Source organism: Oxyura jamaicensis, chromosome 14 (genome assembly GCF_011077185.1).
Source record: "Oxyura jamaicensis isolate SHBP4307 breed ruddy duck chromosome 14, BPBGC_Ojam_1.0, whole genome shotgun sequence".
NCBI classification, from domain to species: domain Eukaryota; kingdom Metazoa; phylum Chordata; class Aves; order Anseriformes; family Anatidae; genus Oxyura; species Oxyura jamaicensis.
The window spans coordinates 8663153-8689191 of NC_048906.1; the positions used below are offsets into that span (position 1 = coordinate 8663153).

The 26039-nt window shown below is 49.4% G+C and overlaps 2 protein-coding genes across 5 annotated transcripts in view; both read left to right on the top strand.

The window, feature by feature from the left end:
• The window catches only part of SYT17 (synaptotagmin 17), a 39981-nt gene extending 22590 nt beyond the window's left edge, over positions 1-17391 (top strand). For all 4 annotated transcript variants that reach the window (XM_035339185.1, XM_035339184.1, XM_035339186.1 and 1 more), the window contains exons 6-8: positions 2469-2589; positions 3428-3583; positions 16222-17391. In XM_035339185.1, the coding sequence (XP_035195076.1) occupies positions 2469-2589; positions 3428-3583; positions 16222-16418 (474 nt within the window). In that variant the 3' untranslated portion in view covers positions 16419-17391. The remainder of the gene's footprint in view (positions 1-2468; positions 2590-3427; positions 3584-16221) is intronic.
• Positions 17392-18674: 1283 nt separating this feature from the next.
• Positions 18675-25278, top strand: CLEC19A (C-type lectin domain containing 19A). Its single transcript, XM_035339208.1, has 5 exons — positions 18675-18893; positions 23496-23661; positions 24076-24169; positions 24406-24538; positions 25000-25278. The coding sequence occupies exons 1-5, from the start codon at positions 18803-18805 to the stop codon at positions 25077-25079; spliced, it is 564 nt and encodes a 187-aa protein (XP_035195099.1). The 5' UTR covers positions 18675-18802; the 3' UTR covers positions 25080-25278.
• Positions 25279-26039: the final 761 nt, after the last annotated feature.

Consider the following 26039-nt stretch of genomic DNA (forward strand, 5'->3'; position numbering starts at 1 on the left):
TAGGAATTAAAGTCTGCATGGAGCCCAGCCCAGCAGTGAATGCGAGCATTAAAGCCTGGATGCATTAAAAACATTGCTGGTGTTATAAAAAAACGAGCTGAGGTTGAGGGATACCTCAGGTGGGTCCTGTTTGTGTGCTGTGGATGCTGAGTGCTTCGTTACCATGCTCGTAATAGATTTTACAAGCCAGGTGTGAACTTTGAGATTAGCCCTTGTGGTTTGTTAGCCAGAAGGCAGGAAGAACTCATCCCGAGTGACAGCATCGGGGTGGTTTTGTGCTGCCCCTGGGCTCCTGGCCAGGTCTGCTGTCTGCTACCATGGTCCTGCTTGGGGGACCATTCTCAGTGATAAATGTGTCAGAGGTTTTGGGGGAAAATCAAAGCAAAAATGATAGAATTGGTCATTGAAATTACCTCGCATGCAATGCTGTCCTAGATTCCTAGATCCTTGCCTTGTGCTACAGGTGGGCACAATGGTTTGTTTAGGTGTGGCTTGACCTTCCAAGGGGTGTGAGCACTGCGTATGTGTTGGTTCAGGTGTTGGGAAATGTCTTTCTGGTTGAAATAATTGAAAATACCATATGAAGCCCCACATCACAGTTCTCTTCAAAATAAAGGCTGAAGGAAGCAAGTTGCCTTCCAGGAAAAGCAGAAATACTGAAGCAGCAGCAGAACGGGTTGCAGCACGTGGTAAAGAGGGGTCCATGTGCTGTGTAATCACATCCTGCCACGTAATGTGACCCAAGAGATGCTGTGACGAAAGGGTTAGAGTTAAGAAATCAGATGCTTTCTATAGCATGGGAGAGAGGCTGTAGCAAGGGTGCAGAGATGCCATCGGGATGGCTAGCTGGGGGTTGATGCTGCTGGCGTGGCTTTGGGGCAGTCAAGTGTATGAGTAGGGCATGTGTTTTTGGCATAGGATCAGGCAGCCTATTGGCATATTTTCCTTAGAAGGCAAAATAAATAAAAAAATAAAAATAGGTTGTATTGTATTGCATTGGAGGTGCAGGGCTCCCTCAGCCTGCCACCTGCTCCTGCATGCAGAGCGCATCCTGCCACCTTTGCCGGGAGTAGTCAATGGGAACAGAGGAGACAAAATGCCTGGGGGAGAACTTTTAATATGATTACCTGACGTCAGATTTAGCGCTGGGCTTGTTAGGTGAGGAGCCGAATGGCCGGCGGGCAGCAGGAGCTGCTGGTGTGCTGCCTTCCTGCCAGGCAGCGGGTGCAGTCCCGTGCCACACCGAGGACCCAGGGGTCTGGAGAGAATTTGGGTGCGTTTGTGTTCGCAGCTCTGCCTGGGATGGGCACCGGGTTCCCATCTGCTGATGAATTTGGTTCTTCGGGCCAGCTCAGGTTGTGGCTGTGTCTCAGAGATTTTTTTTCTTTATTGCCTACCCAGTCACTTTGTGATTTCTGTAATCTAATATTTGGGGCAGCGTTAAAGATATTTAAGCCTTTCGCTATGATTGCAGTACCGTGGCAGCTCCTCTTCTCCTGTGAGTGGGCGGTGGCGTCATGTTTAGGCTGGGCTTTGGCTTGTGCTGCCATCGGGGATGCAGAGCTAGCTCTGGGCTCCTGCATGGACCTGGGACAAGTTTGAAGGAGTGGTGCCCTGCCAGGGCAGGTAGGTGTGCTCTGCACCTCCAGCATTGCTTCCTTGTGCTTATTTTGCAGCCGAGAACAGCAGCATCTCTGAGCCAGGTCGTGCTAAGGGGAAGAGGTTGTTCTGTGCTGCCATGTCTGAGGAGCAGTGCTTTCAGTTCTCCATATTTATTTATTTATTTATTTTAATTACTGTTTTTAAGCACCATTAAGTGAAAGGAAAGGAAATAATGTCTGAACAGCTATATTCAAGTGAAGCGATGGCTGTGATACAGCCTGACAAAAAGCAAGGGCAGGGTTAAGCCGGGCATGCACCAGTGCATCCTGCTGTGGTCTCTGGGTAGGACAGAGCTGGGTACCAAGGGGACAGCTCTGGATTTCTTCATGTGCCCCAGGGGTGCATAAACCATCTCCTGCCTGAGCCTTACCTGAAGTTCCCAGGTGGCTGGTGGTGGTCCATGGGGGCTGGGGAGGGAGGAGAAGGCCTTCTCCAATGGGGTCCGTGTTGTGTGCGTTAATCAGGAGGTGAGGTTGAGTAGAATCACGTGGAACCACTCAAAATGAAGGGGGTAGAAACTACTGACCCTGTATTCCTTCCTTCTTATAGGTCCTCTTTGCAGTGTCTTCTGAAAAGCTGATGAGTGGTCAGAGGTTTAAGGAACAGATCTTCATCTGGGGATAGTATTGTTTCTTGTTTCTGCTCAGCACAAGATACCACCAGATGGTTCTTGGTTGCAGCTTAGAGTGTGACTAAAATTTGTTTTTCAGGCACTCAGGCAAATGGGTTTTATTTAATTTATCTTCCTGCTTTTTCCTTCCCCTCCAAGCTTTGTTCTGAATTTCCACATTGCCTTTTCCCTGTAGAATGAAGTCGAGCTGGGGGAGCTGCTGTTGTCACTAAACTACCTACCCAGCGCAGGAAGACTGAACGTGGACATCATTAGAGCAAAACAGCTTCTTCAGACAGACATGAGCCAAGGTTCAGGTAAAGGGCAGGGTATTTCTCACATTACTCATGCACAGCTTTTGTGTGCTTCTAAAGCAGATCAGCAGCAAGGCTGCAATTTGGGGGGGACCCAGGAGGATTTTGGATGCTCAGTTCCTATTAATACAAGGCACCAGATACTCATTTTATATGTATAGCTAGCAATAACCACAGTGTCCAGAACACTTACCCTGAGATAAAATAGAGAGTATGAATACCTTCATCTTGCTTGAAGTCAAAATCTCTGACCCAGAGCGAAGCGAGAAACCAGGAGCCCAGCTTACCCCAACGCTTCGTGCTGTAAGGCAGCCCATTTAAGGCTGTGCTCTGATTTGCAGGTGCCAAGCACTGCATGAATGTTAATATTGCAGTGGTTTTATTTAGGGTAACTAGCTGCTCTGGAGGCAATGTTCGATTTTCACAGTGTCCATGCATTGTTCCCTGCTGTTCCTGAGTTGGTAATTGCTTCATGTACATGTCCTGGTGGGTTTTTGCCATGCTCCCTGCCCCAGCCGCTGCTGCTGCCAGAAAATTGGCATTTTCCAGAAAGAGCAGCGCATTTGGTCTGAGTCAAGGCTGTCATTAATTGTGCTCAGCATGGTTTCAGCAAGGAGCACTTTTAAGCCAGCTGCCCGACTTTTGTCTCTCCACTGTGTGGCGGTAAGAGTCCTGCTCCTTTCCCAGCGCCGTTCTCCAGCGTGGTCCAGCCCCGCTCCCGCATGCCCAGCTGTGCCAAACCTTCCCGAACCAGGAGCATCGGCTCACTACACCAGTAACTTTGCAGCCTCTGTTTTTTTTTTTTTTTTTTTTTTTTTTTTTTTTCTGATGTTTTTGTCAGATCCCTTTGTGAAAATTCAGCTTGTTCATGGATTGAAGTTAACCAAAACCAAGAAAACCTCCTGCATGCGAGGAACGATAGATCCCTTTTACAATGAGTCCTTCAGCTTCAAGGTTCCCCAAGAAGAACTGGAAAATGCCAGCTTGGTGTTCACAGGTAAATGTACTGCTCTTACTGGTCTAGCATGGCCTTGGTTGTCTCTAAGGTGAACGAAGAAGTAGTTGCAGGTGTGCAGAGGAACCCGTGCAGGATGGTGCCTGTCTGGTAGCTGCTGCGCAAGGGGCAACCAGTGCTGGAGTCTCTGGGGAAGCTCGGTCTGTACGCTGTCCTCTGCAAAAGCCTTTCCCCAGCTGAAGGCTGGAGCTGCTGGAGAAGCACCATGGCTGTTCTGTGCTTGATTGGTGCCGCTGGGAATGGTTTTGTGCATTAATTATAGTTCTTGGCAGTAGCCAACTTGACATGAAGTCAAAAATCGGAAGAATGAGAGGAGCCCTGAGCGATCCCAAAGCCCAAACATTGGCAAAGATAACTTTTGCCTTGGAGATGAGGCAGGTGCAGGTGTTTGACACTGACATCACCTCTTCCATTAGTGGGTTTGTTCATACCTCTGTTTTTGAAAGGCTGGGATTTGGGGGCAAGCCTGGAGGAGCATCACAGATGGGGTCCCCAGACCTTGCAGGTGCTGACCTCACATGAGAGCTCTGCCAGTGCTGGAGATGCTTGGCTTGGATGGGAATTATTACTTTATATGGTTTCTGAATCTCTTATTTTTGTTCTCTAGGTATGAAAGTGCTCAGTAGAAACTGGCAGTTGGGTGTGCTGTTCAGAGCCAATGTAGTGGAGCATGGGGATGAAGGGGCCCTGCCTGGCTGTGCTGTAGGCTGGGAGCTGGGCGCTGGTAGAGCTGAGACAGCGTTGTGGCCCTCCAGGCAGTTCTGCTGTAGAAACTGCTGTGGCTGGTGGCTTTTTCTTCTGCTCCTTGGAAGTATGGGACCCCTAGGAGGTGGTGGGTTTCCCTCCCACAATACAACTTCACCGCAGGTGCCCAGGAGCTGGGTCCAAGTGGTGGGTTTGGGGACATACCTGCACCCTTGGCCACTCGGGGTTCCTGTGCTTCCCAAAACTTTTTTTACTTCTATTTTTCACAGCTTTCCACCCATTACTCACTGTTTCTTTTTGAAGAAGAGAAAGGAATCTGCATCTGAAAGAAAATATTTTGAAGTATTTTCTTATTTTATTTCTTATGTGGCAGATACAGGTGTCACAGCCTGCACACGAGCCTAATTCCAACCCATTAGCTTGTTTCCAAACGTGTCATAGCAGAAGTGATGCTGATCAGCGATTTAAATCCTACCCTTCATGTACGAAAATTTCCTCAGCAAAAGGCCTAATTAATCACTGCTTTGCGTGCTTGTCGTTCTTGACTGTACCTTTCATGTGCAGTGATGAATTTGTTCTTGGAAGCTTCTGTCAGGTGCTCACGTGACGGATGTGAAATTCTCTTTTCTTTGTTTTCCCCTTTTTCTAAGAGTACAACAGAAGGCAAACAGTATCAGCTCTGCACAGTCAGGGAGGATGAGTGGAATGCACTGCTCCTCACAGCAGCTGATGAAGTTGGCATTGATGCGTGGATGTCTGATTTATTTCACTTTTTTGTTGTTGCATGCAAATGGATGTATTTTAAAATAAGTCACTTGTCAGTTGATTCATAACCATACGTAATGCAGCCAGATTGCAGTGGCATGCCTTTTAAGTGGCACTTCGTTGTTAAGTAACGCGGTGCTTGCTTTGAAAGTTGCAATAAATAATCCAAAAATGTCAATGGCAGCTCCGGAGCTGGTGAGGAGTGTGCAGAGGAGCAGTGGGGCCAAGTCCTTGTCGCTGCTGAGGGATGATGCAGGCATGGCATGGCTGTGGGCATCGTTGCTGCAGTTGGGACTCTGTTGTCTGATGGGCAGTGAGTGATGCTGTGACCATGGAGATGGCCGTCGGGATGAGATGGGACGGGATCAGGCGGAGAGGCTGCCCAAGGTCACACAGCACGTTGAGATCAGCCTGCATTGTCATTCCAGGAGAAACCAAAGCTCCATGCAGCTCCGTCCTGTCTCCAGCAGTAGCTGCTAGCAGGTACCAATGGGAAAAGTTTAAAAGCCACGTGTATAGAGATCAGCTCAGGCACTCGTGGGGTTTGTGGGTGCCAGAATAGAGATGTGTCACTCACATCGCTGTGTTTTCAGTCTTCTGCTCGCTGCTGCGTTGCATGTCTCCTGTCTGGTTAGCAGAGGAACTGAGACCTGTCCCATCATGAGGACCTGTGAGGAAGCCTGCACAGACACCTGTGGCATCACGGGGATGTGGTGGTGGTGAAGGCTGAGAGCCACCTTCAGTTTCTGGACACTGGTGGAAGTGTGTCCCCAGCAGGGGTTGCAGCATTGGTTGGGTGGATCTTTGTGGTTTTAGTGAAATTAAAGTCCTGGGGTGGGGAGGCAGCATTCCCCACGTAGCCTGCACTTGGCAAGTTAGGGAAACTGGTAAAGGGCTTTGGGATCTTCCAATACAAGACAGTAAAGAGCAAATGGTTGCCAGAGCAGAGGAGCTCTCTGGACCTCACAGCGTGAGGAGCACAGCTGAGGTCTTGGTTTCTTTTGCATCTCTACAAAGCAGGAGCACAAGCCGCATTTTTGCTCTAGGTTGTTTTCTTTTGTTTTTGCTGAAATGGTGGTTCTTTTTGTTGTTTGTTTTGTGGGAGTTGATTTTTATTTTTTTATTTTTTCAATCCACAGCTCTAGTCCATTAGGTCAGTTAATTAAATTTGCTGTTGAGTCAAAGTCCAATTGAAAAGGAAAATAATCCTGCTTGAAGGGTGGCTGATGATGCTTTGAATGGATAGAGAGCCACAAAAGCTGTTGTGGGAGCCAGAAATCGAGTATATCTTCAATAATTTAAAGGAGCCCTTTTTGTGGCTTCATATTTTGGACCCAGTCTGCAGCTGTCTTTACATTGGCTTGGCTTCATTTGAAGGCAGTGGAGCCGTGCCAGTCCCTATCAGCTGGGGCTCCTGCCTCCCTCTGTGTAGCTCCACCACAAAGTGATGCACTATCTAGACAAAGTATGATTATTATTTTTTCTGCCGTTTTTTTTTTTTTTTTTTTTTTTCTTTTTTTGGTCCTGAATAGACTGTCTGGCTTTCAGTGCACTGTAATAACAATTTGTGCATGTTTTTCCTGTGGCTTTCCTAAAGACGGTGCGCGCCAACCCTCCAAGCGGGCAGCTCTCTAGAAGCCACCTCTCTCCTTGTGGTGTCCTGTCCTTTGGACTGGCCGTGGGATCGACATATGGCCTCTGTGGGAGACGGGCAGTGCGTGCCTCCAGGTCGGGGCACACAAACTGCCTTAGCTGAGGTTTGGGGCATTCTGGACCAGTTCTTAGATAGTTTCTCCTCCTTGGACATATTATCATTGTACACTGGAGATTGTTGGCATTTATAGACCAAAGTGCTTCTCCTTCCTTCTCCGTTGGGGCAGGGTCCCCTGTACAAGTTTTCTGTCTGCCTTCCCCTCTGTGCCTACCTCAGATGCTTGCTGGAGGTGTCACTGCCTCAGTATCCCACCCTGGTGCCTAAAATGGGGTGGGTTGAGCTCCGGGGGAGGCTGTCTCCACCAGAATGTCAGCTGTACACGGCTTCTTGCCAAAAGAGGCTAAAACCAGGAAAATGCTTGGTATTCAAACGAAATCTAATGTCCTGACAGAAAAAAAAGACAATTAGTGAGGCAATATCTCATGGGGAGGATGTTGATTTTTAATTTACTCCATCAAACACCTTGTCTAGGTGATGAGCATCTGTTTACAGATGGTGGCAGACAGGCACATTTCGGTGTGGTGCTTTGTTCCGCGTGCTGTTTTTGGCAGCGTGGCCGCCACCCGCCACGGGCCGTCGTCTGCTTGGGTGCAGGCAGAATTTGTCTCCTGCAGACAAACAGGGCTTTAAAGGACAACATGTTCTCCTAGCTGCATATACCTGTGAACAAAGGCATTAATTATTCCTTGTCCCTTGGTGAGGGAGGTGTGGAGTTTGGTCCCAGCAGCAGGGCTGTCAGCTGCTGCCTTCCAGTGATGCTCCGAGGGCATTTCCGAGCACACAAAGAGATGTTTGAGGGGCTGTGCCTGGAGCCCTGTGCTCCAGAGGGCTGGATGCTGGCGTGTAGAGGTGTGCTCTCCCTGCTGATGGGTTTTGGGCAGGCTGTCCTCTAAATCCCAGCCTAACCTTCCGAAAGCCCCGGCTGCACGACAGGAGGTAAGATGACACCTGAAATCTGAGCACTGTGGTATTTTGTTAATGATTATAACGTTGTTAATAACAATCGGCGGTAATGCTGTTTGCGTTGCAGCAAAGCCCAGATGGCCCAATAAAAACCACCAGAGCTCCGGAGCAAACCACATCTTGGTGACTTGTTAACATCTTCTGAACGCTTACAGCTTGCAGGCACTTTCTCTTCTGAACCATTTGTAGGATTTTATGAGTCTCTTCACTGTTCAGTATGCTTTAATGATGATTTAGGACCAAGTTGGTTTTCTTTTTTCTTTTTTGTTTTGTTTGTTTTTTGAGTTCCCAGTGAATTGTTGTTGAACAGAGAGATATTGAAAACCTACACCCGTGCTTTCAAGGGCTTCCACGCACTGCAGGGGCTCTGACAACACCACCAAGTGCTGTTACAATTCGTGTCTTCAGCCCACAAGATCACACTGATGCTTTATCCCACGGCTCTAATTAACTTCCAGTTAACAGAGAGTGCTTAATTAAAATAACAGATTGCTGTTCAATAGTAATATACCTTGTTCCTCTACTGCCTCGTTTTCCCTTTCCCTTGGCCTTTGGGAAAATTTAAGGACCATTTAATGAAGTTTGAATTTTTAGAGGAGGAAAATCCTTCTCAGGATGTGTTGATAATGGTTTAGTTTGGGGTAGTTCAGTTTGCTTTGGCTGAAATGATTTCTTTTTGAGGAAATAGTGCTTGCTGGAGCATATTCATTCCTTCTGTGCCATTACAGCATGAAAGAAGGACGGCGTCTTCCTTGAAATCCTGACTTCATGCTGGAGGTGGATATTTCAGGTGGATCAAGATCTGGAATAAGTGGTCACTAGTGGCACAAACAGACACTTGGGAGCACAGGCTCACAACTGTAGCCCTTTGCTCTTGTGGCTGGTGGAGATGGTCTGGTACAAACCTGATTGATTTTGTACACTGTCTAATGGGTATTTTTTGCATGTTAGAAAATTGTTTGGGGTGCTATTGATCCACACGACAGTGTTTCTGGGGCAGTTGTTGGTGAAGATGAAGGGGAGAGCAATTTTAAACCGGGCAGAAAACCCTGGAGAGATGGGCCAAAGCTGAAGGTCGTCATCAGCACCACACCTTCCAGGCAAGCCAAAGCTAGGCAGACAGGCAAACCATTGTACCAAAGGCTTACAGATCCCAAACCCACATTTACCCGAAGCAGCTTGAAATAAACCTAACTAGGATTCATTCTGGATGACTGGTCAGACTCATGGTGTAGGCTTTGGAGTCAGGGTGATGTTTTTGGTTTTTACTGGGCCTGCATGAGATTTTTAAGAGTCCCGGGAATGGGATGGAGACATATTAAGGCTTTTTAATGTTATTTTTTTAATTAACAGGCTGATTTTCAAATGTTCAAGTTAGCTGACCAGGTTGAAGGCAGATAATGGATTTGGCCTCAGGCTTCTCTGGAAATACATGTGAATTTTGATTTGCCTGGCTGTATGTTGGCATCTGAAGGTCATGCTTTCATCATCTTCAGGTGCCCATTTGCAGGGATGGAAAACCCAATCTGTTTGGGGTCATTACACATCTAATTTCTGACTGGCTGCTTCAGATACTGATCTCTTGTATCTCCTATTGCTTTTTATGAAAAAAATACATATATTCAGGTACTGTCTTTTGCACACATATATGGGGGAAAACTGTCTCCTTTAATAAGAATCAAATGAATTTTTTCTTTGTGCTGGCACACAGTAATAAGAGGTGGCTTCTGATTTTAGTGCTATCATTTTGGGTACCATAATATCTCTTAGATGAATAGATAGGCAATTAGCTGCTAGAATTTTTTTTCTATTAGACCTGTGCTTCTGAAGCACTGTGGTATCTATATATTCCATATATCAGGAATATATAAATATTGCACGTCTGAAGTGGAATCTAATCTGTGTTTAAATCTGTGTAATCCTATTCTTAGTCAAAGGGAAAAGAAAGAAAAACATTGATGTCAGCAGAGGATTTTCTCAGGATTTATACCTGTTTAATTTAGATCAGAAATTGGCCTTTGTGTCTGGCATTATAAAATACTTAATGCATTTATGCACTAGGCACCATATGGTCTGTGCCCAGCTCTAGTGAGAACAGCGGTGCTGCTGCTTTGCTCCACACAACATGACCCAGCAGGTCCTGCAAGGGCATCTCCGCTCTTGGGGTGATGGAACCAAGCAACCACACCCAGGATTATTATAAAAATAATCAGATACGGCCTTGAGGCTGTGGGCAAGCTGCTGTGGAGAGAAGATGCCGGTCTCCCTGTGATGCCGGGAGTCCGGCAGCCCCCGCCTGTACTGCAGGTCTAGGGCTGCTCGAGGAAGATGCTTGGGGCTGGGTTTGGCTTTTTGCACAGACTATCTGATTTCATGAGCGAGACAGGATTAATAGTGGTGAGAGCACCAAGATGTTTGTGCTTCCCAAGCCAATCTGTTGCTTGCAAGCAAGGCAGAATGAAGACTCTTCAATCTGACCGACCTTGTTAATAAGAAATCTGTGCCTTCAGTCTGTGCATCACTGCAGGCATGGCAAAATAGTATTTTTCTGGAGGTCTCTAGAATTTTTTAGGAATCTTTTTTCTCCTAAAGAAAGGACCAAAGCTTCCTCTCTCCAGGCCAACCTCCAGCACTCCTTGATTTTCCCAAGCCCATTAATTTAAACAGTGTCACACCTCTCTCAGCCTTGCTCCTTTATCTTGTTTTGCTCATGCCATGGTGAAAGAAATTGCTGAAGCGTCTCACTGGGTGTAATCTTCCTGTGTATCAAATGAGGAGAAATCAGGCGCTAGCTGCTGAGGCGGCGGGGCAGCCTGGAGATGAGATGACCGTGGCTGCTGGAGGTGCAGGAGCGCACTACCCCCCTCCCAGCTGGGATGCTTCTGCGTGGGGGCTTGCTGCCTTGTCTGCTTTGCCTCCAAAGCTATGAAAACTTGATTGCATCGAAGCATAATGCTCTGTGCGTAAATCCAACCTCTGTATTTACATGTCTTAGTGGTTTATTTTGTTGTTGTTGTTGTTTTTCCCCTCGTTTCCAGTAGTCCATCTATGACAGGTGGAGAGACTGGTAACGTGTTTGCCTTGCTGGCACAGGTTAGGCATTTGCTTTCTAACTGCTGGGTGTGAATTACTGTGCTGGTTGAATGCCCCCAACCTGGAAGGGACCTGAGCTGCCAGGGGGCTGAGCCCTGCAGCGCCCTTTGGGACAGCACACGCTTCTCTGGTCACTGCTTTAATTTCTGCGTGTAGCTTGGCTACTTGGAGCTCTGCTTTGATTAGATCTGTTTAATTAGGAAACAAATGATGGGACATGCAGGAAGAAAAAAGGCCTTTGTACAATCGATTTGCTGTTGTGAATGCCACAAAGTGCTGCTTACCAGGAGAAAGCCATGCAGGAGTTTGTGAATTGGTTTTGCCTCTTCTCAGTAGCCTGCACATGCTCCAGCTGGAGCACTGGGGCTGCCCTTGCAGCAGGATGAGGAGAGGAGATGGTTTTCCAAAGAAAGTTCCCTTGAATTTGTGGTGGTTTCCCCTATGAAGCAGCAGGTGGGTATGTGCATAGCTAGGATTTGGCTGCACGCTCAGTTGGTTCAGATTGCTGCTGCAGCTGGGCGTCCACAGAGGATGAAGGAGATGCTGGTAAATGAGTTTCCCATGCAAGCTGGAGCCTGGTGGAGATTAAATTGATAAATGTGAAACCACCACACTTTGGGGGTTATTTGTTAGCGAATATTCTGTAAATAAGCTGATGGCAGACGTATAAATCGGGTCAACGTGTTCTGCTTGATGTCTAACCTGAAGGAGAAAACAGATAAAAAACCAGAGGCCGATTCCTGCTTGTCATTTGTACCCTCTCTCGGAGTTTTGAGGTTCCACTTGCCTTGCAGGTAACTGATGGAGGAGGCTGGAGAAGTTACATTCTTTGTGCCCACCCACTGCTGTGTGCTGGGATTTGTCTGCCAGCTCTGGGACTGGGTCTGGGGCCAGTGCCTGGGGAGAGGCTCTGGGGCTGTGGCCCTGGGCCCAGCATGCCTGCAGGCGGCAGCAGAGCTGCTCAGCACCACAATGATGGGAAAAGCTTGGGCACATCTGGCCTGGGGCTTTCAGGGGATGCAGATGCTGCGTGGTTCCAGCCAAGCAAGATGCTTCTGCAGATAGCTTAAGAAAATGTGAGTTGGTACGTCTTCCTTGCTATTTCAGGGCTGCTAATATACTCAGTTAAAGGAGTTATATTTGAAATGCCAGTTTAAACTTTACTGTGCAAATTGGTCATAAATCACAAATATCTTGCTGTCATGCTCTTCACAAGAACTTGTGTGGAAGTGTCAGTGCAGAGGCAGAGGAAGGCAAAGGGTGTTTGGGCTGGATCCAGTGCCTGGGCTGACGCTGTCCAGGCAAACTCAGGGGTCAGAGGCAAGTGCCTGGTGGCATAGCAACAGACAAAGCTGTCAAATGGTTAAAAGCAATTTGATGTGACGAAGGCTGGGAGGAGAGGAGGGAAAGTCCACGCCGGAGCCAGTTTTTGGAGTGATGGAATCAGGCTGATGGCAGTTGTGGTTGTGTGGTCGTGCCCAGCCTGGCCCTGGGGTGCGATCCAGCCCATCCTGTGCCCCATGGGGAATGGGGAATGGCTGCTGCACTGGTCCCTGCTCCAAGCAAAGCTTCCCTGAGCACACAGGCTGCCTCCAGTTTGATATGGATCACTTAGAATCAATGCATTGATAAGCAGGAAGCATAGAAGTGTTTGATTTACATCACAGTGCTTGTCCTCAAGAATTCAACCCTTTTAGTGGACATGAGTGAACCCAATTTTCTTTTATATTTCAGCATTTCTGCTAGAAAGAGATTTTTTTAAAGAAGAATTTCTGATTCCAAATGCATCCCTCAGTAAAGAGCAGCTGCAGAAGGAATTGGTTTGACCTCTGCTTCCTTAATTGCTTTTTGCTCTGTGTTGGCCTGGAAATGGATGTTGCTGTTGTGTAAATTACTGCGATGGTGGAAAGAGAGCTGATGAGATCAGGTGTGTGGCTTCTGTCAGGAAAATAGGTTTCTTAACTGGAAAGCAGTGCCTACCTGTCCACAACCAGAGGCTGGGTCACTCTGAAAGACCCACATGGTAATTACCTCATTGTCTGCTTCTGAGCAGCCCCACGGAGTTAGCGGGAGCACACTTAGTCTGAAATCTCCTCTGACCTCCCTTTGGCCACTGGAAGGCAGTGCTCAGACCTCAGGCTGTGTGGCTCAGCCCGCTCGTGGCCTACCCGTGGCCCGGAGCAGTGCCCAGCTGCGGCCTGTGGGACCGGAGCTGCCCGGGCTCCTCTGCCTGGTGCAGGAGGTGAAAAGGAACAGCCAGGGCTTTCTTCCTCCCGAGGTGGTGGCCAGCACACGCTGGTCGGTGCTTGAGGAATGATTCCTCGTCTGTTTGACTGAAAAGTAATGGCTGCACGAGAAACAAAGAACGGGAGCGTGTTGCTCCAGCCCACCATGCATCGAGCGCGACCGATGGAGCCAGGCTCTGCTTTCAGCTTTCCTCACCTGGCTTTGTGGGCTTTGCAGTTCTGTTTTCTGAGCCGTTCTTGGAAGAACCAGTGACAGCAACAGGGGAAATGGTGCTCCTGAGTGTGGGCAAAGGGAAGGGCTTATTTCTGCGATGGTACTGTCAGCACCTGCTCCTGGGTAAGGTCCACGTGGGAACTCTGTGTTCGAACTGTAAGCAAACTTGCTCGGCAAACAATGGCCTTTCTGAGAGCAGAACGAAGCAATTAACCTCCAAGAAAGGCATGTCCTAGAATTTTAAAGGCTTGTGGATCTGGATTGTGGGCACACAAACGGTGGGTCATCTTTAGGGAAAGCTGCCATGGGAAACTGCAAGTCTGTAAACCTGTGTGGGATATAGTGCCGCTGCTTATGGTCCACAGATGTGTTGTGAATAAGCATTTGGCCTTGAAAAGCATCTCCTCTCTTCTTCAGCAGTAGGTCTACCTCTGTGGTATCTAAATTCGTTAATGATAGAAGCAACGACTCTTGTATAATTAGCACATTAATACCCTGAAGGGATCAGCATGCTAATTACCCAACAGGATGAGATTAGAGGTCACATTCTCCATAGAGATGAGGGGATGAGTCCTATGGATTCAAACTGTTCCATTAGAAATGTAAAAAGCCTTCTCTGTTTAACAGGTAACACTTCTAGCAAGGTGCTTCACGTTATAAGAATTCAAAATACTTGGATCAATGGTAAAATAAACTGTCCCAAAATGAGGAGCTGTAACACACCTTCTCATTTCACAGTACTGACATGGGTTATTTGTGAAAAATCAGTATGCCTGGGATACTTTGCCACTGCTAATTTAAACTGAGTAATTGGTGGCTTTAAGACTTCATGGTTTGATTTGGTATCGTCTCCTAGGATTAAGCTTCATCTTCTTTCATGCTTGAAATAAAGGAGAGAAGGGGAAAAAAAAAAAAGGAAAAAAAATAGGGAAGATTTGGGGGTACTTCTATGTGATTTTATCATAATATTTGTTTTCACTAGGATAATAAATCATAGCAGGTCATTTAGCATAGTCATGCTAGCTACATTTGTGATCCATTGCCTTGTAGGAGACCTCATTAATAACTCTGGCAGGCTGCATACTGGTTGGGAATGGATGGCTTAAAGTTCCTCACCACATCCTCAGAAGGTGGCCTTTCCAAAGAGCACAGAGCTGTCCCCTGGACACTGGCATTTGGAGAGGCACTCAGAGAGCTGATGGCATCACCTCAAGATAATTGATGGTGGCAATCTGGGAAGATATGGACTTCCTAATGTGGGGAGGTACCTCTAACATGATCTGAGTTCTAATGCTATGTTTTTATTGCATTAACTTGGAGAATTGCTGGGGATGTGTGAAGGTTTTGCTTGCATAGCCAAGAGCGTTGTGGTGTAGACAGCTGAGCTAGTGGTAAGTGGACTGGCCACAATGCTGGATGTGCCATGGTGGCACAGAGCAGCCTGCATGGCTCCTGTGTCCATGAAAACACCATCTCTGCTGTTTCCAAAAACATCCCCAAGTTATTCGATGAGCAGAGCATCTCAGCCCTTAAACTGCATGTGTCAGAGCTGTCAGAAGCCACGAAGTGAGATGCAAGCTTGCGCGTTTTTATTTCAGGACTGCACTAGCAGGCAGCACCTGAGTCACCCAGAGTAAGGTCCCATCCTGGTACAGCAGCTTGCAATCAGCACTTGCATAAGGATGGAGATGGCAGATATGCTAGGTAGCATATTCAAGCAATATTAATTAATCACAGAATATATTAAGATAGCAAATGCACCCCTAAATAGGGGCCGGGTGCCTGCTGCTCAGTGACCTTCCTGCCTGGAAGGGTGCATTTGGTACTGCAGTGAGGGATCCCGGATTTGGCTCTGCTGGCAGTGCTGGAGGGGCTCTGTGCCAGCACCCACCTTTGAACCTCCTCTGGATGCACAAACCTGCATGGATTTTGGAGCCCCTGCAGACATTTGTTCTTAAAACTCCCCCTCTTTCATGGGAAAGGTTTTTAATCTTTAATATTCTAGCCAGTGCCTGTGGATATCCTGGCTTCAGCTTTTGCAGACTTTTGGTTCAATGTTCTAATGATCTGAAGCTTTATTTTTCAAAACACAAAGTGCTTTTATGCCTGTCCAACAGGAGCGCGCAGCATTTGCCAGGATCAGGCCCGTAATTATAGTTTGTGGCTGTCTGCAAGCTTTTGTTCCGCGAGGCTGGGCTAATACAAAGGACGGGGCGTTAGGCTTGCATCTCTCCCTTGGTTACTTCCCTGGACTTTTAACAAGTGATAATTATGGAAAATTGGTTCTGTATAAACATCCTGCTGACAGCCTGTGTGTGTGTTATTCGTGTCTTCAATTTGGGAATGATACGATTATTGCTAGAAGGAGTCATTAATGTTTGCATTTGAAGGATGACAAGGATGTCATACTCCAGAGGGTGATTCTTGTTCATTCACCCAGGTCTAGGCTGTTCCGCGTGTTTCAGCATCCCGGTGTGCCTGGACAAAGATTCTGGCTGTTCTTTAGAAGGTGTAATTGTTCACCGTGTTCTTGCTAAATATCACCCTAGATTTGTGGGTCCTATTTATTTGAGCTGTATTTTAACCTGCAGTACAGCTTCTTATTGCTTCCAAACTGCTCGGTGGGTCTTCTGGATGATTTTGAGGTGCTGAGCTACATGCTGAAAACTCCAGCCTCCAGGTTACACCTTCTGCAAAGCCTGTTCAAGAAACATTCTCCCTTGGTGTCCTACCATCCGCGTGTGGCAAGCGAGATGCTCACTATTAAGGGTGGATTTGGTTTTGGGGGAGGCCACAGGAGCCACCCCGTGTGGTGCTGGGGTGGCATGGCCGCAGGAGATGGCCATCCTTGAGCAGGCAGGGCTCAGGGTGGACAGGCAGTGCACTTACCTTGACCTGTCCCTGTTTCTGCTTCCCACAGTGTACGGGCATAACGTGAAGAGCAGCAACGACTTCATCGGGAGGATTGTCATCGGCCAATACTCCACGGGTGCCCCTGAGTCCAACCACTGGCGCCGGATGCTCAACGCGCACCGGACGGCCGTGGAGCAGTGGCACAGCCTGCGCTCCCGGGAGGAGTGTGACCGCGTCTCCCCGGCGTCCCTGGAGGTGACATGAGCTGTGGCACCAGCAGCAGCCAAACTGAGCAGGCGGACGAGGTGGGGGAAAACAACCCCAACCACCAAAACACCCAACCTCACACCCACCCCACAGCAGCTCCATTGGACTGAAGCGGCTGCCGGTCCCCGCCTGGCTGCACTGGCCTCTGTGCAAACCTCCGCAGCACCAACCATATCCCACTGGGTCCCATGCCAGCAGCTCCCCTGGGGCCACCAGCGGCCTGGCCAGCCGGACCTGTTGCTACCCGCGTCCGGTTTCACTGTTTTTTAGCGATGGAGAGCATCGTCCAGAGGAGGGCGGGCTGCAGGCGGAGGTGTCACTGGACATGCCGAGATGGGGAAGAGTTTTGAGTTGCCTCTGCTCTCCTTACGGTCCAAATCCATGACTCGTCCTCTCGGAGATATACGTACCTGTGTGCTCTCATTGGTGAACGTGGTAATTAGGCTAGGATGTTTTTTTAAATGGTAGAAGCTGTGGTGAAATCGATTCTGGCTCCAGTTTTGTCCTTGTACTCGTTTCAACAGAATTAAGCTCTTGTTAGTACGTGCCAGGCACACGCAGCCCTGTGCACGCGGGTCTGATGTACCGTCAGCAGTAAGGTCTGCCACTCTCCATAGCAGTCTGTGTGTGTCAAGTAGATACCGTGATATAGCGAAGTAAACGTCTCCAGTAGCACTTATACTTTCCAATACTTCCCTGTGTTGTGCAAAAGAAACCTGCTGTGGGGACTTTTGCAGTTAAAAACACCCAAAATGCACAGTTTTAACTCCTGACAGACTGCAGTGGCTCTTTCTGTGTTGTGTGTGTTAACCAAGGTAGTTTTTGAGGTCACCACGTGAACTTAGCTGCAGTCGGGCTGTCCTGTTGGTTGCTTCTGTACATTTTTCTTTTTTTTTCCACAGCATATTGTCTGGTATGATGCAGATTGTATATTTATTGAAAATAAAAATCTATTTAATTGTGCCATGCATGCGGAGGTGGTAGTTGTTGGCAGAGTTAATCGTTGTGTTGAGCTCAGTTACGTCCATGGCACGAGGAAAGCTGGAAAGTTCACCCCTTCCTACTGCAGATGATCCCAGAGTTATTTAGGGGACACTGAGGCAGAGCTGGTGACTTGATGGCCAGCCCAGTGCCTTGCTCCTGCTGGGCAGGGCTCCCAGCCGGTGTGCATACAGCTGAAGCACGGGTCTGATGTGTGTGTTTGAACAGGGCTGTGGGTTTGTCCTCTGCAGGAGTAGGTTCCAAATTATTATGTAGTTTTAAAATTGCTTTATTTATCACCATTGTGTCCACATGAAAATCCATATCTTGCTTACAGCTGATTCACAAATCAAACTACAGAAGGATGTTACCCGCAAGGCAGCAGGGCTCAGCACAGGACTTTCTGGATCTTCATTTTGGAGAAGAAACTCCGTCAGCTGTTCAACAGCCAATGCAAACATTTTGGATCAGTGTATGGAACTACAAATGAAAGGGGAAGGAGTTTTCTTAAAAAGTTTTATTTAATGCAAAGAAAATCTAATATAGGATCTCATGAGCTGCTGTCTCTGGAATAAGCCTGGATACTTAACTGAAAGCTTTGTGGCATCCCAAATTCTTTCTACTTGTATCCTGCCTGTGAAAACAGGAGTCATCCCAACTCAAGTCCCAGAAAAACATGAAAATGTTCATCTGTGGCTGAGAATAAAATGGGACAGGCACTGGCTGCGTTCCCAAGCAGCTCCTTCAGTGCTGGCTGAGGTCAGAAATTGGAAGTGGAGCAGGGCCACGGCGTTTCATAGCACTTGTGTGTAATCTGTTCCCCTTACCTGTTCCTTGAGAAGGACTTTACACAAGATTTTTAAAAACTGAAGTTTATTTCCAAATACAGTTCTGACCACAGAAAGGAGATGTGGAAGAGCCTCCATCCCATTGCTGTTTGTTGCTGCAGGCTGTCTGATGTCATGGGGCTGCATGAGCACAGCACATGCAGTGTGTGAGCAAATGGAGCAGGCTTGTTTCTGCAACATCACCAAAAAAAAAAGTAAAGAAGGTGCAAAAAGAGGTGATGACATATTTAAATATAAGAAATAAAAGCCACAAAAACCATCTCCTCCTTGATCCTAGGCGGGGGAGAAACCCTCAAAAAGCTTCTCCGCCTCACTCGTGGGGTGGAGAAACCCACGAGAAGCATCTCTGCCTTGCTCCTGGGGTAGGGGGGGACCTACGAAAAGCATCTTCTCCCCTTCTTCCCCCCCCCCCCCCCCCCCCCCCCCTCTCGTGGGCCGTGGAGGGCGGAGGGCCGCAGCGGGGAGGTGCGGGGCGGTCCCTGCCCGCAGCCGCCCCCTGCCCGCAGCCGCCCCTGTCCCGCCGCGGCCGCGGAGCCGCCCGGTGCCGCGGTGATGGGCTGGGGCCGCGCCGTGTGCGCGCTGCTGGCCGCCGCGCTGCTGGCCGTCGGGGCTTTCCCCCAGACCAACATCAAGATCAGCCAAGGTGAGTGCAAAGCGCCAGGAGGGGATTTAATCCCACACTGCCCGTGCAGGATGGTGCAGGATGGGGATGGCCTCGAAGCGGGGTTTAGGGGGTCTTGGAGGGGCGGCAGCTGACTCGCCAGTTTGTCTCGCTCCAGAAATCTCAGGCTTGCCTCGACATCAATTTTCTTCTTCTCTTGGGTGCCCCAAGGAGCCCTGCTCTCTCCCCTGGACGCTGAGGCTCTCTCTTCTGGCTTTGTGTGCAGGCAGCTGGGCTTTCACCCCTAGCAATGCGAGCTGGTGTGCCAGGGTGCCAGAGGAGCACCTCCTGTCCCTGAAAAAAGGCCGCTGTTGTGTGATTCCCTCCCCGTTCCCCACTTTTTTTCTGGGCTGGTTGTAAGCCTGGAACACGGCATGGCAGCAGCCTCTCTGTGTCACTTTGGTTTCCTGCAAACTTTCTGATGGGGCTGGGGGGAGCGGGAGCCTGTGCTCATTGTGCGGTGTGCCCCGTCACGTTTACGGCTGCTGAGAGCAGAAAGGGACCCATAAGTGTCATTCTGAGACTTTGTGAGAAAAAGGAGTGATAGAGCCTGGGTTTCCTCCCAGCCAGCCAATCAACGAGAGCTTCACCAGCACTAATTAAGGAGAAAAAATGCAAGATAACTCTTATCTGTTACTGCGGGCTGCAGGGGGGCGGCTGTGGCAGCCTCGCATCTCCAAATGGATGTGGCAGAAGATTTTAATCTGTAGAGACAGCTTGGTTTTGTTACAGGGATTTAAAAAGCAAAACACTCTGCGTGAAGGGAAGTCACTTTCCCAAATGCTTCAACAGCTGTTTAAAGTTTTACTTGGACATTTCTAATGTGCACTTAAAAACCCCACTTCAGTGTGTGTAAGATACCATCAGGTCATTAAATGGTCTCCGTGTCCATCAGTGGCTGCCATCCCCTCTGGCTCCCTGTGTCCCCCAGATACAAGGAGACCAACCCCCCCCCCCCCCCCCCCATGAGCTGCTTGTTTTGAATGTGCCCACTGAGCATGAGGCTTTTTTATCTGTTAATGAAAGATTTGTGTTACAAACAGCATGAAGGTGGGGTTGTTTGTCAGTAAGGAGCACGGTGTCAGTGTTAAGGATGTGCTCCTAAAGCCCTTGGTGATCTGAGGCATGTCAGCATCACATGGTAGCAGTCTTAGACTCTGCTACGTGCTCCTGCCCCTCAAATTCCCCTTATTCTTTGGTTTAAATCAATAAGTAGGACGTGGGCTCTGCCCCAGGTGGCACTGTGACCCCTATCCCCAGCCAAGCTTCAGCTGGAGCTGTCCTGGAGCGTCCTGGGGCTGCCTGCTTCTGGCCCTGCAGTCTCAGCCCCCCTCTGAGTGCCCATCAGTCAGCAGCTCTGATGCAAGGTAGGTTGCTTTTTGAGGTCAGAAGGCAGCATCAGCTTACAGATGTGCCAGGAATGGGGTTTTAAGACCATCTTAGTCAGTGAGGTCTCTCTGAGCACCTACAAGCTTTTGGTGAGCCATCAGCTGCTGACCCAACCCTACCCGCTGCCCAAAGCGCTTCAGTGGAGCTGCTTCCCCTCAGGGGTCTTCCCTGCTTGGGCATCTCCCAGTGACCCTGTCCTAACCCCAGCCTTTGTCTCTCAAAGCTACTGGCTGCAGGAGAAGCAGCACGAAGCCTTGGCATGGAGCTGGTAGGGACAAGCCTGCCCTTCGCCTTCACTGCTGAGTCAGGGAGTCGCGCAGTCGGTGCTTTGCTCCTTCAGTAGCATCCCAGGGAGAAACAGGCTGATGGACTGCCTGGGGTTTTCTCCCTCAATAATTTGTCACTGGAAAGCAACCACTTGAGGAAGTGAAACTCTGCCAGAGCTGTGTCACACTCTACACAGCTCTGACATGGGGTTTTCCCAGTTAGGGGGATCCTGGTGCCTCTGAGCTGGGTCTCAGCAAATCACTAAATAGGAAGAATCCAGTTGTATTGGCACCAAAGCAAATTCAGAGAGTGCAGAGCTCTTTTTCTGACCCCAAATTCCTGTTTTCCAGCTTTTCTGGGTAAGTATTATCTGCCTGACACGGATCTTATCTTCAGCCAAGTTTAGACAACCATTTTGCTGTTGCTGCGTTTTAACACATCTCTGGCCACAAAACTGCTGCACTGCAAACAGGCAAAGGAAGGATGGAAGGATTCGTGCCCTCATTTTCTGCCAGAAGTCTGGGGACAAAGGGATGGCAGGGACATGGTCCCACAGGTGGTGGCTTTGCTGCAGGTGCAGCTCCAGCCCAGAGGAGCTGATGCTGCCGAGGGCAATGTTTTGCTGGGACACGTAAAGGTGAGAATCTGGTCTGAATATCCCCCCAGTGCTTCCCCCCTTTCTTTTTACATCAAATACCACTATCAGCTGCTGGCTTAGGTTATGAGGTTTTCCTACAGAGCTGTGAGTATGCTCATACACACATGCATACAATTTCTTACGGCTTTCCTGCTAAAAATAGCCCCTGCAGTTCCCAGATCAGGGCAGCACCCCCAGTTGTTGCTGCCTGTAAATGTAAGAGCAGAAGTCCTTCTCCAAAGAGAGTGTCTGAGCCTCTGATCCTGACCCGACAGAGAGGATGCTAATTAAATGCTGACCTCCCTTCTTTTCCTTTTTGGTATATTTAACCTTAAATTCCTTCAGGCACCTCTGGTTCGCTGAAGCTCATCAAATTAATGCTACCTAATGGGAAGCAGCACAGAATAACAAAGGATGACTGTCTCCATCTCGCACTAGGTTTTGGCTGCTCGGGACAAAGAGGGGGGTGCTGGGGACCCGCTGTGGTTCGCAGTGCCATGGGAAGGCAGGGTACTGCTGGGTTCAGCCCCGTGAATTTTGCCACCATGCTGCTGGAGGTGAAGAGTTCGTTGGGGCTTTTTACACCTCTATAAAAGAGACAGTTGCTGGCCGTGTCTGCTGGCGGTACGGACAGGGGCCCCTGGCCAGTGCCATGCTGCAGGAAATCGCATCAGCTTGTGGCATTCCTGGTCCTACTCTGTTGGCACAACAGCAATAATTCACCCTTCTGCAGGCTGTTCTAAGGATTTTCCAAAGCAAGTCTGGCTGGATGTTGTTCTGAGCCCTGCACCACCTCTGAGCTGCCTTTTTGGCTTTGCCACACTCCTCTAAAGCTGCTCCTCTTGCTTCCGACCAGGTGTGCCTTGGCCTTACCCCTCACAGAGGCTGTGCAGCCCCTGCGAGCTGCCCAAAGGCACGGCTCCTGCAGGGAGTGCAGCAGGGGTGTGAAGTGCGGCTGCCTTGGACGTCAGAAGAACAAAAGTGCCCTTTGCCTTTGTGGCTTCTCCTCTGCTGTGTGCTGTAAAGCAGCTTCAGGAGGGGTGTTTAGGAAATGCTCAGAGACCCTGTGCCGAAGAGCTGATGATACATTAAATTATCACTTGGAGCTGCTGGAGAAGAGTTCAGCTCCACTCAGCTTTGGATTCATCTCATTTCTCCTTTTTCTCTATACCAACATTGCCTTCACTGCTACTACATCGGATGTGGCTGTTGGCAGGGATTCGCTCTGCCCACCAATGACCCGCGGTCACAGCGATTTCCCCCCAGGCCCTTCAACACCAGAGGCCCTTCAGCAGCGCCCTGACCTCTTTGGGCTTAAGTCTGTTACCTGCTTGGGTAGCTCAGTGGCATCTGCCTCTCCCAAGGACTCGGTGTGCCCTAACCCCTGCTCCCAGCTCCATGGTTGCTCTGCCAGGACCCAGTGGGGATGCAGGAGCTGGCTCTGGGGGAACTGGTGACACCCCAGGGCTCAAAAGCCAGGAGGTACAAGGGTTAAACCTATTTACTACATGATTTTGGGGACTGTGCATGTGTTACTGTTTGTCAGGACATGGTGTGTGCTCCGTGTCCTCCCTTCTGCTTGGAGGAGGCTGGCAGAGGGACGTGTTAATGCTGCTGCAGTGTTTATATTATGCAAAGGCTCCAGAAATGCCTCCTGCACCCCCAAAATAGCCTCATCTGGGGGAGCTCCCCTGTCCTGCTGAAGAGCCTTCGTGGCTCTGTGGGGCCCCAGCTCTTATCTCCCAGGGAGGCAGATAGAGCGGCACCGCTCCCTGCAGCCTCCACGGGGCTATTTTTGGTCCAAAATCCAAGGCGTGTCTACATGCACGGCTGCCACCAGGCCGGGACAAGGGGGCAGCGAGGGGGGTCGCTGGGGGGGGAGATGCAATCTGGGTTTATAGGTGTGAGCAGGAGAGCAGCATGTGGCCGCGACCCTGCAGCCCCAGCGCCAGCTCTGTCCTAGCACAGTGGCTCCAGTGCTGTCTGATGGGGGCGAGAGCAGCCCTTATCTTGTCATCTGCAGTAGCACAAGTGAGTGCCTCCATTTAAAGCACCCCCTGCCTGAAGCCACATCAAACAGGCTTGCATTGCAAGCCTCCTGATTTTCCTAGGTAGACACTAAAATTTGGAAACTTGTGGCTATTGCACAATTTCTTTGGGTTTTAGCTACCTTTTGCCTGGCTTCTGCAAAATCTGCTTTTTTCCACGTATGTGGCTTTATTTTGTTGGCGGGGAGCAGGGTTGGGCGCTGCTTCTCCTGTACCACCTGCATGTCCTCTGCTTTGCCCCAGCCCTGCCAGAGCCCGTGCACGCCTACTCCTGCCCTCTCTTCTGGACGGAGTATGAAGGCCACTGCTACCGGTACTTCCCCATCAACAAAACCTGGGCTGAAGCTGACCTCTACTGTGCCGAGTTCTCTATTGGCATCAGATCAGCGAAGCTGGCCTCCATTCACAGGTGAGAGCTGCGGGCACGTCCTCCTCCTGGGGAAGTAGGGATGCAGGCACAGTGACACCGAGGCAGCACAACCTCTGTGCAACAGCTGGGGCAGGCCTGATGCCTTGGGCATGCAAAGATGGTGTAGAAAATGCCTTTAGCTGTGCTGGCAGGAATAGTGCTGTAATATTCCCCAAGTTCCCTGCAAAGTGCATTTTTTATACTTGAAAAAGGGGTAGAGATCTAACACGATTATACACACTCCCTCTCCCTCACCCTACACACCTTTTGCAAAGACCCAGCACCAAATCTCCCACCAGCAATCACAAAAGAGGGGCCCATTTGTCCAGCTCTGGGGCAGAAGATAAGGGGAACGTCCATGACACCATGCCTGCTGTAACCTCTCAACTGCTGTGTTTTGTGCTGTTTTGCCAGCTGGGAAGAAAACGTCTTTGTGTATGACCTGGTAAACAGCCGTGTGCCCGGCATCCCCACCGACATCTGGACGGGGCTCAATGACCTGCGGCAGGTGAGTGCCCCTGCCTCTGCATCTGCAGCGGTCCCGGGCATTACCTGCAAAATTTATTGTAAAACTTCACTTCCCTGTAAGTTTTCGGCTGCACAACCCCAACATGCTGCTTGGCCAGTTCTCCCCATGTCCTTGGGCTGTCTTGCACCCATCTCTGCTTGGGCACATGGCCATGGGTGCCTGGGGGTTGGCAGCTCTGCTGTGGCCACATTTCTCCCTCTGCCCTTGTCCTGCAGGAGGGTAACTTCGAGTGGACGGACGGCTCCTCCTACGACTACAACTACTGGGACGGCAGCCAGCCCGATGATGGCATCCACTCCATCCCGGAGGAGGAGGACTGCGTGCAGATCTGGTACCGGGCCAGCAGCGGTAAGCACAGCACGGGGCGCTCAAGGGTGCGCTGAGTGCTGTTTGCATGTGAATAAATTCCAGCTGCTGCTTGGGCTTTTCTGGAGAGGCTACTGGCAGGGTGGTGATTTGCATTTTTTTAAATCTTTATTATTATTATTTTCTCTTTTTCTTCTTAGAGAAGGGTGTTTTCTTTATAACTACACATACACACACACGTGCTTTCCCTCTGCTTACAGCCCATCTCCTCTCCCAGAGCAGGAAGGGAACATCACTTTAGAGAATCCATAAATTTAGTCAAAGGTCAAATTTTGTCATCTACCCCTCCCACACGTGGTCTGCTGCAAAACACATCCCTCGACCAGGGTCCTCACTCATACCATGGGCTCTTGCTGAAGCACAGTGAGGCCTTGCCTGTGCCACAAGCCAAATCCCTAAAGGCCTTGAACCTCAATCCCCACTAACGCCTTGTTTTGGGGCAGCGCTGCGCTCCTGGAATGACAACGCCTGTGGCCGAGCCTTCCCCTTCGTCTGCAAAATCCCCTCGCTGGCTCTGGACTGATCCTGCACCCCGGCTTTGTGCTGCCTCGGTGGGGACAAGCTGGCCGGGACGTCACGGGATGGAGGAGGCCTCCTGCGCAGGCTGGAGCCGCGGAGCTCTCCCCACAGGGAAGCGGTGACAGGAGGCATGCTGCAGAGCGAAGGAGGCCCCGGATTTAAGCTTGGGGTTGGATTTTAAATAAACTATTGCACCAGGTTGGAGGAAATCTGTTATTTTATCAATACACCAAACCATTAGCAAAAATAAATAAATAAATAAAATAAAAAAATAAAAAAATGGCTGCTGATATGTGATGAGCAGGGAAAAGGTGTTGTTTTCTGTTAAGTTACGCAAAATGCCTTTGTGTCACAGGCATTTTATTTGTCCCCACTGAAATAAGCAACGGAGGTGGCTCTGGCTCGGAGCTGGGGGGCAGCAGTGGGTTCCCCAACCTGCCCCTCCCCCCCGGGCCATGCCTCGTGCCTGGCCCTTGCCTCACCTGGAGCCCCCCAGGGCCGAGGGCAGGTGGGCAGCATTGGGCCACCAACACCCATTGGGGATGGGTGGGTGACAGGAGGATGGGATGGGGCTGACGTGTGCCAGCTGGGGGCAGCGGGGTGCCCTCACCCAGCAGGGGCATTGTTCTGGGGGAGGCTCATCTGGGGTGGTGGTTGTGTTTCAGTCGCTTGATAGGGGTTGGCACCCTGCTTCTTGTATTTGGGGGGGATTTGTGGGGTTTTGTGTAAGTGGTGCTGTGGGGGAGCCCAGTGGGGTGCCTGAGGGGAGAGAAGCGCTGTTGAGCTTCCTTAAAACATAAAATCAACAACTAAAATAATAATAATAAAGAAAAAGTTATAAAGGAAAATAAAGATAGAATTAAAAGATAGATTAAATTATCAAATAAAAAATGAGAAAATAAAAAAGATAGAATTAAAAGATAGAACAAATAAACTAATAAAAACTAATAATAGTAATAACAAA